The 14082-nt window shown below is 43.4% G+C and overlaps 1 protein-coding gene across 2 annotated transcripts in view; it reads left to right on the top strand.

The window, feature by feature from the left end:
- Positions 1-13798, top strand: part of LOC106598267 (fibroblast growth factor 12) — a 71804-nt gene extending 58006 nt beyond the window's left edge. For both annotated transcript variants that reach the window (XM_014189322.2, XM_014189319.2), the window contains 2 exons: positions 6474-6672; positions 11206-13798. In XM_014189322.2, the coding sequence (XP_014044797.1) occupies positions 6474-6672; positions 11206-11318 (312 nt within the window). In that variant the 3' untranslated portion in view covers positions 11319-13798. The remainder of the gene's footprint in view (positions 1-6473; positions 6673-11205) is intronic.
- The last annotated feature ends 284 nt before the right edge of the window (positions 13799-14082 follow it).

Here is a 14082-nt window from a genome sequence, read left to right as displayed (position 1 = left end):
CAGTCTAATAAAGTGACGAGACTGTGTTGTGGCTACTAATGAGATGTAGCCTGGTGGTCTTCTGTTACAGAGAGAACACTGGAACAGAATGATTCATTTTATTCTCTCTCTAAGGGAGCCCCATAAAAAACAATATTGTTCTTGCTCTAAATTGTGAGTGTGTGTGTTTGTGTGTGTGTACGGACGTATCCTTGTGAATGTTTGTGTTCTGTGTGTATGCGCTTGTATCTGTTATCGTGTGTGTGTGTTGTGTGTGTGTGTGTGTGTGTGTGTGTGTGTGTGTGTGTGTGTGTGTGTGTGTGTGTGTGTGTGTGTGTGTGTGTGTGTGTGTGTGTGTGTGTGTGTGTGTGTGTGTGTGTGTGTGTGTGTGTGTGTGTGTGTGTGTGTGTGTGTGTGTGTGTGTGTGTGTGTGTGTGTGTGTGTGTGTGTGTATGGTCAATAGCTGTGTAATGTATGTCCTTTTTGTGCATGGGTTCTGTGTCCTTTCCACACTCCCATTGGGACCGAGGTAGCTGTCTAGACTGGAGTGGTGCAACGCCGAGCTGGAATAATAAGGACCTGTCAGACAGATCCGAGAAAGGGGATTCAGACCCCCCATCCCAAATCTAGTTTCAGATCCAGATTCAATTGAAGGGCCTTTAACATTCAGACTCGGATGTGGTTTCAATTGCTCTATGTTTTCAACGTGAGGAGGGGGGGTTCCAAAGTTGGAGGAAAGGTATGGGCTAACTAAGGAAACAGGATTTTCTATTGGTGAGTGAACTGGATTCACTCTCAGTCTGTTTACACTGAACTGAATTCACTCTCAGTCTGTTTACACTGAACTGGATTCACTCTCAGTCTGTTTACACTGAACTGGATTCACTCTTAGGCTGGGATTCAATGTGTTTGTGCGTTGTAGCGTGCTTGAAATTTAAAGGTAATTTCTGATTGAGCCAACATATGCATTATTTTACTGTGAATTTAAAAGGCACATTGCCAAAAGCACACGATTGAAATGAACCCCAGCTTTAGTCTGTTTAAACTGAACTGGATTCACTCTGTCTCCACAAACAACTCCACTGTACATTCTCTTCCCCTACTGTGTGCCCTGGTCTACCATGTTACTGTGTGCTTGGTCTACCATGTTACTGTGTACCTGGTCTACCATGTTACTGTGTACCTGGTCTACCATGTTACTGTGTACTTGGTCTACTATGTTACTGTGTGCCCTGGTCTACCATGTTACTGTGTGCTTGGTCTACCATGTTACTGTGTACCTGGTCTACCATGTTACTGTGTACCTGGTCTACCATGTTACTGTGTACTTGGTCTACCATGTTACTGTGTACCTGGTCTACCATGTTACTGTGTACCTGGTCTACCATGTTACTGTGTACCTGGTCTACCATGTTACTGTGTACTTGGTCTAACATGTCACTGTGTCCATGGTCTACCATGTTACTGTGTGCTTGGTCTAACATGTCACTGTGTCCTTGGTCTACCATGTTACTGTGTACTTGGTCTAACATGTCACTGTGTCCATGGTCTACCATGTTACTGTGTGCTTGGTCTGCCATGTTACTGTGTGCCTGGTCTACCATGTTACTGTGTGCTTGGTCTACCATGTTACTGTGTGCCTGGTCTACCATGTTACTGTGTGCCTGGTCTACCATGTTACTGTGTACTTGGTCTACCATGTTACTGTGTGCTTGGTCTACCATGTTACTGTGTGCTTGGTCTACCATGTTACTGTGTGCCTGGTCTACCATGTTACTGTGTGCTCGGTCTACCATGTTACTGTGTACTTGGTCTACCATGTCACTGTGTCCTTGGTCTACCATGTTACTGTGTACTTGGTCTACCATGTTACTGTGTATATCTACGCATCAGTCAGACTCGTTTTTGCATATATTTTAAAATGTGGTCTGCATCTGTTAAAACCTGTTGGGGCTACAGGTTAGCAATGAACCCCGAGCCGGGATTGCTAACAAGGCTGGAAATTCAAAACATCAAAAATCTAATAATTTCAATTTCTCAAACAATCAACTATTTTACACAATTTAAATGATAAACATCTCCTTAATCTAACCACATTGTTCGATTTTCAAAGAGGCTTTACGGCAAAAGCATAAAGTTAGATTATGTTAGGACAGTACATAGCCACAAAAGTACAAACATCCATTTTCAATTCAAGGTCAGGCGTTACCAAAAGCAGAAACCAGCTTGAATTATGCACTAACTTTTGTCAATCTCCATCAGATGACACTCCTAGGACATTATGTTATACAATACATGCATTTTTTGTTCCATCAAGTTCATATTTATATCCAAAAACAGCATTTTACAGTAGCGTGAAATTCAGATGTTTTTCTTCTCTGAAATGCTTCCGGTGAACATAACAAAATTACTATTCGAAAACATTGGTAAATTATAATATTGTCATTCAAAGAATAATATATTATCATCTCGTAATTGCTACCGAATGGCCAGATCTCAAAATAACTTTACTGGGAAATCACATTTTGCAATAAACGGGGTGCTATGCTAAGAACAACAGGCTATGCTATACAGTTAGCATCATCTAAAATCGATAATAACATTGTAAATACCCCCTTACCTTTGATTATCTCCATCAGAAGGCAGGATCCCAGGTCCGGAAGGCATTCCAGGTCCGGAACAAATGTGGTTTCTTTTGACAAAGTTCATAATTTATGTCCAAATAACACCAAGTACTTAGCGTTCATTATGCTCCCACAAAACGTGGTGGGGGCTGGTAAAATCACGCCCGAAAAGCTAAAAAAAACTAGTAAATAATCTATTTATGTTCGTTCAAACATGTCAAATGTTGTTTAGCATTAATCTTTTGGTCCATTTTTAACGTTAAACATCAGTAATATTTTCACACAACCTATCCTATGTCTAGATAAAAAATTATGACAAACTCACGTTTCTCAGATTTATGCGCAGGCGCAAAAAAATGAAGTGATGACATGTCAACTTCCTTGGATTCTAATTTGCTCTCTGTTTATCATAGACACTTCAAACAACTTTATAAAGATCGTTGACATCTAGTGGAAGCCGTAGGTGTTGCGAAAGGAATCCTTTCTCACTATGGTATCTATAAAACAATGACACTAAATAGTACAGTCACAAAATTCACATTTTTTTGGGATCTATTTTTCACAGGTTTTTGCCTGCAATATGAGTTTTGTTATACTTACAGACACCATTCAAACTGTTTTAGAAAATTCAGAGTGTTTTCTATCCGAATGTGTTAATAATATGCATATCCTAGCTTCTGAGTTGGTGTAGGAGGCAGTTAAAAATGGGCACATATTTTTTTCAAAATGTCTCAATACTGCCCCCGAGCCCCAACAGGTTTTAAATCTGCTCCTCCTGCATGCACCATGTGTTTGCTCTCTACTGTTTGTCCACTGGGCTCTGTGCTAGTCCCCCAGCTTGTTTATCCAGCCCTAGAGACCCGTAATGCGGGTATGTGAGAGACCTCTCATGTGCCCAGTTTCACTAACGACTTCTTTGCTTCTCCTTCAGAATCGGGGTGGAATATAAATGAGTGTCCTTTAATCAGTTTTCTCCTCCTCCTCCTCCTCCTCCTCTTCCACCTCCTCTTTCTCCTCCTCCTCTTCCACCTCCTCTTTCTCCTCCTCCACCTCCTCTTTCTCCTCTTCCTCCTCCTCCTCTTCTTCCACCTCCTCCTCCACCTCCTCTTCCTCCTCCTCCTCCTCCACCTCCTCTTTCTCCTCCTCCACCTCCTCTTTCTCCTCTTCCTCCTCCTCCTCTTCTTCCACCTCCTCCTCCACCTCCTCTTCCTCCTCCTCCCCTCCACCTCCTCTTTCTCCTCCTCCACCTCCACCTCGTCTGTCTCCTCCTCCACCTCCTCTTTCTCCACCTCCACCTCCTCTTCCTCCTCCTCCACCTCCTCTTCTTCCTCCTCCACCTCCACCTCCTCTTTCTCTTCCTCCACCTCTTCCTCCTCCTCCACCTCCTCTTTCCCCTCCTCCTCCACCTCCTCTTTCTCCTCCTCCTCCACCTCCTCTTTCTCCTCCTCCACCTCCTCCACCTCCTCTTTCTCCTCTTTCTCCTCCTCCACCTCCTCTCCACCTCCTCTTTCTCCTCCTCCACCTCCTCTTCCTCCTCCTCCTCTTCCTCCTCTTCCACCTCTACTTCCTCTTCCACCTCCTCTTTCTCCTCCTCCACTTCTTTCTCCTCTTCCACCTCCACCTCTTCCTCCTCTTCCTTCCTCCTCCTCCACCTCTTTCTCCTCTTCCACCTCTACCTCCTCTTCCACCTCCTCTTTCTCCTCCTCCACCTCCACTTTCTCCTCTTCCACCTCCTCTTCCACCTCCTCCTCCTCCACCTCCTCCTCCTCCTCCACCTCCTCTTTCTCCTCCTCCACCTCCTCCTCCTCCACCTCCTCTTTCTCCTCCTCCACCTCCTCTCCACATCCACCTCCTCTTTCTCCTCCTCCTCCTCCTCCACCTCCACTTTCTCCTCTTCCACCTCCACCTCCTCCTCCTCCACCCCGTCTTCCACCTTCTCTTCCACCTCCTCTTTCTCCTCCTCCACCTCTTTCTCCTCTTCCACCTCCCCCTCCTCTTCCTCCTCCTCCTCCACCTCTTTCTCCTCTTCCACCTCTACCCCCTCTTCCACCTCCTCTTTCTCCTCCTTCACCTCCACCTCCACTTTCTCCTCTTCCACCTCCACTTTCTCCTCCTCCTCCTCCTCCTCCTCCTCCACCTCCTCCTCCACCTCCTCAGTGATTTAGTAGCAGCTTCTCTTCAGTCCTGGCAGAGGAGCCAACTGTTAGCACAGCCGAAGAACTCTGTGTGTGTGTGTGTGTGTGTGTGTGTGTGTGTGTGTGTGTGTGTGTGTGTGTGTGTGTGTGTGTGTGTGTGTGTGTGTGTGTGTGTGTGTGTGTGTGTGTGTGTCTGTGTGTGTGTGTGTGTGTTCATACGGATGTGTGTTCTTATCTATTTTTTTATACCGGTGTTTCTACCCACAAACTTGTGCGTGATGTATGCTCATATCCTAACAGTCTCACACCTACATCACCCTCCCGTTCACTAGCCATTCAACCACACACACGATAGCAAACACTGTAACATAGCTCTGTCATTCCAACAGCAAAGCCTCCTACGCACCGGATAACTTCCCCTCCAAGCTACAGGCGTAACAGACATTAACAGAGTGATGTCCTTGGGTGGCCTAGTTTGGAGGGGATTCTGGAACATGCCAGTGTGGTTGGCAAATTAAGAAGGTGTGAGGGGGTGTGGGAGCAAGGTGTGAGGGGGTCTTGGCATAGATGGGGGATGGGGGGGAGATGGAGGTGGAGGAACGCTGGCTGAGTCGCCCGCTGTGGGACAGGAGGGATGTGACACCATGACCTCCCACATAGAGAGTCGTCTGCTCTTTGACAACATGTCATCAGGTCCAAATCGAACCGGCCTCTCCAACTCCCCACTACAGCCTGTCCACATTCACCCCCCCGCTGACCGGCTTACATGCCCTGCACGTACCCAGAGTCCTTCACACTGGTGCTGTATGTTGAACACAACTGGGCGTTATAAACGAGCACTCACAGAAAGTGTGTGGGATAGAGGCGGCCCGCACAGTCTCGCCCACACACGCACATATGAATGTTCACATACCTGTACTGTATACCTATTCACATATTGAGGATTAATATTCAGGCTTGAATACACTAACATGCATATATATCTCTCTATCACACACACTCTCTCACACACACACCCTCTCACACACTCTGACACACTCTCTCTCACAAACACACACACACACTTACGCACACACACACACACACACACGCACACACACACACACACACACACACACACACACGTTTGCCTGTGGAACAACTCCAGCAGTGAGCCGTATTAGGCTGTCAGTCAAAGGGACAACCTTAAAAGGGCCCAGAACCCTGGAGGAGACAGAGATGAATGAAATATCACCACACACACACACACACACACCTGCCAAATCACTTAAGGTCGCCCAGCACTTCCAAACAAACTTCTTCACCTGGACCACACACAGTCTGATACACAACAAAATCTAGTCTAACACACATTACACACAATATCGTCCTCAAAACAATATAATCCACAACAATTCAGTAGGCTCATCTCTCCTTCATCAGTTGACCTGTGTCCATTTGTCTGTAGTATGTCCTGTGGATCCCCATCACCACCGTCTCGTAGCCTGACCCATCTCGTTGCCGCAATAACAACCCTCACATGCCTCGTCATGTTCAGTAGGGAGAAAATAGTTTGAAACGTGAGAGTGAAATCTGACCTTGTCCAATAAAGTACACAGATTTCAATTTTCTGTTACAAAATGTTTTTTGCGTCGGTGTACCCTACTGACCATGATCCGACTTCCTGAACTTTGACCCGGACTTCATGAACATTACTGTAACAACAAACTCCCTTTGTTGTTTGGCACCAAAACAGGAAATGTTCACGCCGGAGTGCAAGTTTAAGGAGTCGGTGTTTGAGAATTACTACGTGATCTACTCGTCCACTGTGTACCGGCAGCAGGAGTCCGGTCGGGCCTGGTTCCTGGGCCTCACCAAGGAAGGCCAGGTCATGAAGGGGAACAGGGTCAAGAAGACCAAGCCCTCCTCACACTTTGTCCCCAGGCCCATTGAAGGTAAGGCATCTGAATGTATCTGCCGTCTCATCTGTGTATTGTCTTTTGCAGGTTTTGATCGCCTGGAGTAAGTTGGTTGAAGCCCAATATGGTGAAATCATTTATAAAATGTGCTCACGCACAGATTTGATCGTACATTGTGCGTACGATGAAATCCATGGTAACGTTTGGGATTTATAAATCTTGAACTTCACATTGGGATAATTTCATGATTTACTTGGGATTTTGCATGACATTTCATGATTTATAAATGAAACATGCTTCTATGTGTTATACACAACATTAGCAGTCTATACACATTTTCCAAATTGCATTTCTTCACTCTGGCGCAAAAAAAATATTCCTCATGCTAAAATGAAGTATAAAAAGTTTTATGAACAAGGCTCCTGGGAGATAATGTTGGACCTATGTTGTCAAATACTTTCAAATCATTTATCTGCTTTTGATTCACTTCACTTGGTACAATTGGAACCAATGGAATACTCACAAAAGTGGTTAACGCTTTATAATTATGTCCAGTTAATAAATCATTTATATGGAATTTAGAAATGGTCTGCCCACCATTGTATTAATCCTTATTCCTACATTTTTAAATGTCAATAAGCTAGTTATTCACACATTTGTTAACAACTTTTAAAGGTCCAATGCAGACTTAAAAAATATATATATTCTTAATATAAAATTATTTCTGCTACCTTACTGTGATTGGTCAAAAAGCTTCTTAGCAAATAGCTATTTCTCAAGTAAGAATTTAGCTAGGACTGTCTGGGGGGGGTTTGAGTGGGGAGGGGAAAACTGAAAACGAACTGTTATTGGCAGAGAGGTTTGGAACTCTCTTATTTGTCTATTAACTAATTTACTGCATTGGTGATGTCATTTACACCATGGATGTCATCAAAACTCTTGCCAAAACAGCTGTTACACTGAAAGGGCATTATCATAATTTTCACAAATTATTCCAATGTCATAGTGTGGAAATATATATAAAGCACAGGAAATCACGTTTTTTGACTGCACTGGGCCTTTAAATGATTTATTGCTGGTTTATAAGATAATGTATAAGGTGTTTAATATAGATACTTATCTATATTAGACTATATCAGCTACCAAATCTAAAACAAGCACTATACTTTATAAACTGTTTATAAAGGACCTGAGTAATTACTCTTAAAACCCTGGATATGCCATTAGTAGACATCCCAGCAGTACCTCATACTCCACCAAGGTCTCAAAGTGACCCAAAATCAGGGGTTGGAACCGGAAAATAACATAATTTTTCAAGGAACAGAACCAGAACCGAGAACGAAAGTGATCTATACTGTCCTGGAACAGAACCATATTTTAAAAGCATGGGAACCGGTTAATAACGTTATTTTACGTTCCGGGCATTTATTTCCAGTCCCACAAAAAACACAACAAAGCGCATTTGCAAAGCCCTCACTGAGTACGGTTATATGCACACAATAATGCAATTATTGAAAATAGTAAGATGAATATACTAATTTGATGAAAATGTTTACTTGCTTTGCAAGAAAAACAATTTCCCTAATAATCCTGTTTACATGGACACATCTGATATCAGGCTATGTGATGGGACTTTGATAAATGCAGAAAATCGCCAATCAAAATAAACGTTCAACCATGTTATTTTTGGGAACCATATTTGATTCTGAATTCGGACATATGACGTTTGTATGTGAAAACTACTTCTAAGACGCATACATTCAATTGTTTCCAAACTCACTTCACTCGCGCTAAAGAGGTCAGAGTCGCTCAGCTGGTGCTGACTTTGAGTTTGATCTCACGCTGATTAAGATAAGCAGAGTAAGGTGTTTACATGACTATTGCATATCTGCCTACTGCCATAATCAGTTTAATATCGAATTATACCAAAGCATTGTTGAATACTTGTTTTTGATTGGCTAGAAGGGCATTCTAGAATGGACATTAAAACCGGACAGTTGGAAAAGATATCGAGACACCTTGCAATCATGACGCAATATGCGCTGACATTACAAACGTGATTCAGATATTAGGGAGAGAGATGTTTACTAGAGAACAATAGATTCACTTTTTCAATGCTAGTTAAGGATACCATAGTTATCATGTTTCACATTGCATTTATTTACTACAAAAAGGTAAGACGTTTTTTTATTTTAATTCTGGTTCCTCTCTGCACACACAAGCTTGCTGGCTAGCTAGCTTGTTAGCTAGCTCTGGTCTAGCTCTCGAAAACCCTAGGCAGCATTATGTGAAATGTAATGGAACTGAATCATGGTCAATGGCTAGTTCTAGTCCGACGATAGTTAAACCAACTCTCTGAAGTTCAAAGACATTCAAAGTTCCTTCATAGAAGCCGCTCCTCCGTAGGTATAATTCTGTGGGCCTAATTAAGATAATGCATGTCAACAACAAGATGCCCAGCGCTTCATGCCCAGCGCTCTCCACACCCACAAAATGGCAGTCCTATGCCACACCCTACACTACACTTGTATGTCTAATGCATATACAGTTGAAGTCGGAAGTTTACATACACCTTAGCCAAATACATTTAAACTCAGTTTTTCACAATTCCTGACATTTAATCCTAGTAAAAATTCCCTGGCTTTTGGTTCTTTCATCACATTCCCAGTGGGTCAGAAGTTTACATACACTCAATTAGTATTTGGTAGCATTGCCTAAAAATTTTTTACTTGGGTCAAACGTTTCGGGTAGCCTTCCACAAATTACCCACAATAAGTTCGGTGAATTTTGGCCCATTCCTCCTGACAGAGCTGGTGTAACTGAGTCAGGTTTGTAGGCCTCCTTGCTCGCACACGCTTTTTCAGTTCTGCCCACAAATGTTCTATAGGATTGAGGTCAGGGCTTTGTGATGGCCACTCCAATACCTTGACTTTGTTGTCCTTAAGCCATTTTGCCACAACTTTGAAAGTATGCTTGGGGTCATTGTCCATTTAGAAGACCCATTTGCGACCAAGCTTTAACTTCCTGACTGATGTCTTGAGATGTTGATTCAATATATCCACATCATTTTCCTCCCTCATGATGCCATCTATTTTGAGAAGTGCACCAGTCCCTCCTGCCACAAAGCACCCCCACAACATGATGCTGCCACCCACATGCTTTACGGTTGGGATGGTGTTCTTCGGCTTGCAAGCCTCCCCCTTTGTCCTCCTAACATAACGATGGTCAGTATGGCCAAACAGTTCTATTTTTGTTTCATCAGACCAGAGGACATTTCTCCAAAAAGTATGATCTTTGTCCCCCTGTGCATTTGCAAACCATAGTCTGGCTTTTTTATGGCGGTTTTGGAGCAGTGACTTCTTCCTTGCTGAGCGAACTTTCAGGTTACGTCGATATAGGACTCGTTTTACTGTGGATATAGATACTTTTGTACCTGTTTCCTCCAGCATCTTCACAAGGTCCTTTACTGTTGTTCTGGGATTGATGTGCACTTTTCACACCAAAGTACATTAATCTCTGATAGACAGAACGCGTCTCCTTCCTGAGCGGTAGGACGGCTGCGTGGTCCCATGGTGTTTATACTTGCGTACTATTGTTTGTACAGAGGAATGTGGTACCTTCAGGCATTTGGAAATTGCTCCCAAGGATGAACCAGACTTATGGAGGTCTAGGCTAATTTCTTTAGATTTTCCCATGATGTCAAGCAAAGAGGCACTGAGTTTGAAGGAAGGCCTTGAAATATATCCACAGGTACACCTCCAATTGACTCAAATTATGTCAATTAGCCTATCAGAAGCTTCTAAAGACATGACGTCATTTTCTGGAATTTTCCAAGCTGTTTAAAGGCACAGTCAACTTAGTGTATGTAAACTTCTGACCCACTGGAATTGTGATATAGTGAATTATAAGTTAAATAATCTTTCTGTAAACAATCGTTGGAAAAATTACCTGTGTCATGCACAAAGTAGATGTCCTAACCGACTTGCCAAAACTATAGTTTGTGAACAAGAAATTTGTGGAGTGGTTGAAAAACTAGTTTTAATGACTCCAACATAAGTTTATGTAAACTTCCGACTTCAACTGTACATAGCTTGCCCGCTCCATAGCAAGCTGCTCTATCCATTGGTGAAGTAATTAAATGTCGAGCTAAATGTAAAAATATTTATGGATTTAAGAGTTTTATAAACAGGAACAGAAAGGTGCGATGTAAATGGTTATTTATTTAGGATTCGAACCGGTTCAGAACTTTCTTTTGCTGGTCAGAACAGTGGAACAGAACAAAGAAAAATATGGTTGAAAAATAATATCGGTTCCAACCCCTGCTTACAACATATCGATGGAGAAAAACTCAGCACCCAACACAGGGCATTTCATTTTAAAGGAAATATATTGAATTTTTTTTTTCAGAACAGGTTCCAAGAGAAACTTCAACCACTCTGTGGGAGTCCCTGAGCTCGATCTGAATTTGTCTCTCTGTCTGCCCATCCATCTCCTCGTTATTTATCCTCCATGTTCCCCTCTATCTCCCCTGCTTCCTGCTTCTTCCTCTACTACATACACGTCCTGCAGTGTGTATGTACAGGGAGCCGTCGCTGCATGAGATCGAGGAGAAACAGCGCTCCAGGAAGAACTCAGGGACTCCCACCATGAACGGAGGGAAAGCTGTCAACCAGAATTCCTAGCAGCAGGGCCCCAAGGGTGGGGGGCCACTAGGGGGCCCGGTCCCCCCTCTCTTAAACAGAGGGGGGAGGGGCCACAAACCCCCCTCACCACCATGCCCTCTGAAGGGATGGACCGCCACGAGGGGGAGGAGCTACACCCAAGACCACAAAAAAACTCTTGCCTGTGAAAATCTTTTAGACAAATATCAAGTTAAACCCAGAGGAAAACAAAAAAGCGACTACAAACATTTTCAATCAGGACTTGACCTACGTTTTATGCAAAAAAGAAAAAAAAAAGCTGTGACAAGACAAAGAAATGGTGGTCTCTTCACAATACAAATATCTATCATTTCCAATTTCTGCTGTGAAAAATTCGCTTTAAACACATGTTTGATTTCCCATGCGTTGATTTTATGAATGCTATGACACCCTCATAAGTTTTATTGTCCAATAATAATAATATTATGTATGTGTTGACTAACTCATCATCCCAATTTTAGTATCATTGTTATTCTGTTTTTCGTTTGAGACTGTAGAAGTTTGAAAAATGTTTTGTTTTCATATTGCGTGACAGTGAATGCCCTTTCACACTGCATACACTGGTGTGAGGGTAAACATGTAATGTATATGAGAGCTCGTTGTTGGGCTCGGAAGGAACAGGTATGGATGGGTGGGATGGGTTTTGCTCAGGTGATGTCCTTTCGGTGAGGAATACGTTGGGTGGATCTCAATACTCTAATTTGGAGTCTCCTCACACTCTTCGGTATTACAGGACTAGACAACTAAAAGCAATACGGAGGGGCTACTCCACCAAGCCTCACAGCAGGCATCTACCATATTATGGTGCGTTCGAGTGCCATCGGAAATGTGGAAATACAAGTTCCCGACTCGGAAATAACCACTTGAATAAACCTCAAAGTCTGAGTCACAAGTGGGAAACCTGGTCCAGAGTTGTGACGTTTCATCACTGGCCCTTCACCTTTTCAACCACTAGACGGTAGAAGAAAACAATTTACAACCTTAACCATGTGATTAACGTAGCTTAGTGGATCCGTACAATATATAGTTTGACAAATTGTCAACGTGAGCAACTTTAGCTAGATTAGCCATCTAGCTAGAATCTCATTGGTTGAAGAGTTATTCCGACTTCATTAGCACACGAGCGCACTCATGCCATAATTTACAACTCCACCAACTGGGAAATACCGAGATTCCGAGGACAACTCAAACGCACCATTACTCTCAACAATCCCGTCCTGTCAACTCAATGGTCAGGAGGGAAAAGAAACAAGAAAGGATAGCCTTGTTATAACATCAATTCTCTGGCAACGTGTTTATAGGCAGGAGGAAAAAAAGGTAGATAGAACTTCAGGTTGTTTTTGTTAGGTGAACAGCACTACTAAGGGGATTTGTCTCTAATAAGAACTGGCTTGGCCAATCCTATGGGAGAAAATGTAATATTCTCTCCAGAAAACAGAGGGAAACTTGGCTAGCATCCGCCAATCAAGGATTCTTTCAATGAATACTTGGAACTGGTGTATTTCACCTCTGCATGCGCTTTGACAAAGACTTTGTTCAAAGTGATCAGAGAATGCTTTTAGTCGGTAACAAAGACATCATGGACATGTCCTTAGGAAGGCAAGTTGTGGCTTGTTTAAGGGCAAGACATAGACACAGTACTGTGTGCATCAGAGAAGGTTGGATTGCTGGCATGTCTTGCAGATCAGACAAGTATTCGTCCCAATACTCTTAAGAAGCTTCCTGTCCTTGTGTCCTGTTGATGGGGTGTGGCGTATTCATTTCATAAAAGTAGTCTCTTTATATCTTTATATATACGAGGTAAAGGAAAAAAAATAAAGGAAGTCTTTTAAGAGAATTTTGGACAAAGCCCCTGGGAAACCCTCCTCTTTCATTGTTAACATTTCACCTACGATACTGTACTCAAGAACAGCCTACCACAATGCAACAGGATGGAGCACAGCCATCCAAAACCCAGGAAAACAAAACATTTGGACGCCAGAAGGTGCGTTTGCCCTGAGAGTCTGTAAATATTTCACTGTTTTGTACTTCCAGGCTGGCATCCTAATGGCTTCCATCGCAGTAGGGGCTGACATCCTAATGGCTTCCATCGCAGTAGGGGCTGGCATCCCAATAGCTTCCATCGCAGTAGGTTTGGTGAGCCATTAAATGAGCCATTTTCTGCATTGTGGAAACGAGACCCTGTCATTTCATAAATCAAATGTAGGAGAATAGCTGTATATACAAAGGAGAAATATGAAGGTCAAACCAGTTGTTAAGGCAGGGAAGAACCCCCCCACCCCATCACCAATATAGACAAATCACCCGTGGAGGAGCAATCCACTGATCCTATCGTTCGTCTAACTCAGGAAGTCCCACTCCAGTCCAATGAACGGAGTCCGACAACAAGGCGGACCACCCTTGCCAAGCGCCCAATGCACAAAACCTGGCCAAAGGTGTGGTCTTGGGGCGGTTGGGTCGGGGGTGTTGGTGGCAAAGTGGGGGGTCTGGGGGGGGGGGGGTCAGACCAGGACATGAGTTAAGGGATGTCAGGGTGTCATGTCAGACACGCCCACTTCTAACTGTGGCAGGTCATGGCAGGAAGACCAGCACAGCATATCGCTCTATTCACAAGTCTTCCACTGGGGTCTGGAGAGAGCGGGCACAGTTCTGCAGTAGCTGCTTCACTATAAGTAGTCCACAGGCACAGATCTAGGATCAGCTTACACTCCTTTAGTTCTAACCTTAACCATTAGGTCAGCGTTTC

Source organism: Salmo salar, chromosome ssa03 (genome assembly GCF_905237065.1).
Source record: "Salmo salar chromosome ssa03, Ssal_v3.1, whole genome shotgun sequence".
Lineage (NCBI taxonomy): Eukaryota > Metazoa > Chordata > Actinopteri > Salmoniformes > Salmonidae > Salmo > Salmo salar.
The sequence above is the reverse complement of the archived record's forward strand: the minus strand, read 5'-3'. Positions and strand labels throughout refer to the sequence as shown.